This window comes from Sphaeroforma arctica (assembly GCF_001186125.1).
Source record: "Sphaeroforma arctica JP610 unplaced genomic scaffold supercont1.7731, whole genome shotgun sequence".
Lineage (NCBI taxonomy): Eukaryota > Ichthyosporea > Ichthyophonida > Sphaeroforma > Sphaeroforma arctica.
Window position 1 is genome coordinate 1 of NW_014032827.1, and position 1,365 is coordinate 1,365.

Sequence of the window (1,365 nt, forward strand, 5' to 3'; positions counted from 1 at the left end):
GTATATATATGTGTGTATGTATGTATGCATGTATGTATGTATGTATGCATGTATGTATGTATATATTTATATATTTATATATTTTATATATATATTATTATGTTATTATATTTATATATATTATGTTATAATATATATATATATATATATATATATATATATATAAACACGCATGTTTTCAGCAAGGGGCCAGAGTAGTCCATTAGATGCTTTGGTTCTTCGGAGTGAGAATCATAGAAACCTTGCTGTATCGTGTGTGTGTGTGTGTGTGTGTGTGTATTCATGTGCGCAGTGTTTCTCCCACCCCTTGTGTGTGGTAGTCCATTGGGAAGTAGGTTATCTGCTGCACCACATGTCGTGGGAGTGCAGCTGTCTGTGCTTCACAATAGCGACCGTCTGGCAGGTCTATGGTCAGGGTACCTTTCTGTGAGCTTTGAATGGCGTTTATAGCGTTTGAATCATATCTCCTTCCTTCAATTCATCTCCGCTCTAATATCCTCTGCTCTATTGTATTGCATTGGAGTACTATGGCCATTTTCGGTACAAATGCGTCTCTGTCGATTCCTATAGGCCGCATAGCCCACTAAACCCTAAAACCCCAAAACCCCATAGCCCACATATCTATTCTTTAGCCTCGCCTAGAAATAACGTGTCGAAAAACAGTCCCAAATAGGTGTACTATATATGGGAATGAAAACAGGTTTAAATAGGTCTACTATATATGGTAATCAACTCTCTACATACTCATACCTACTTGTGAACAGCCGCATTCCCGTGGAGTATAGTGAGGGACAATCAGCGCTGCGCCGGTTTTTCCTAACGGCTATGGACGTTGGCAATGTTTTCGATCCTGCGCACTCGGTATGTGACTTCACACCTCAACGGGATGAGGTGTCAATAAGGGACTGTATGGGTACATTTGTATATATATATATATATATATAAATGGGGTTTCAGTAGTTTACCTACCCGCTCGTGTGTTTGTATATGCGTACTGCTTGTATTTTCATATATATATATACTAATCGTATCACTACACACACACACACGTCATGTCAGATGTTATCTGATCGGGGGGCTGTGGTGGTTGACATTGAGAGCGTGCTGAGTGAGGCGATACAAGCACAGGGACAAACGAATGTGCCGTTAGAGCAACTGGACGCGTGGAATGCGTATCTGCGCCTACTAATAGTCCAGAATTGCAAGGTAGGTGCATGCTGTGTTGATTGGTTTATCCCAGCAATAGGCTAGTCACTATACACACATACTTTGATTCACACTACACACGCATATTTTAATTCACACTACACACGCATACTTCAATTCACACTCCATATTCAATTCACACTACACACGTATACTTTC

General features: G+C 40.1%; 1 protein-coding gene across 1 annotated transcript; it reads left to right on the top strand.

Moving 5' to 3' along the window:
- Window positions 1-764: 764 nt before the first annotated feature.
- Window positions 765-1,251, top strand: SARC_16276 (hypothetical protein; the record flags this gene model as incomplete). Its single annotated transcript, XM_014289614.1, has 2 exons — window positions 765-861; window positions 1,060-1,251. Coding segments are annotated over 2 exons (289 nt in total), but the record flags the coding sequence as incomplete, so codon positions are not given.
- Window positions 1,252-1,365: the final 114 nt, after the last annotated feature.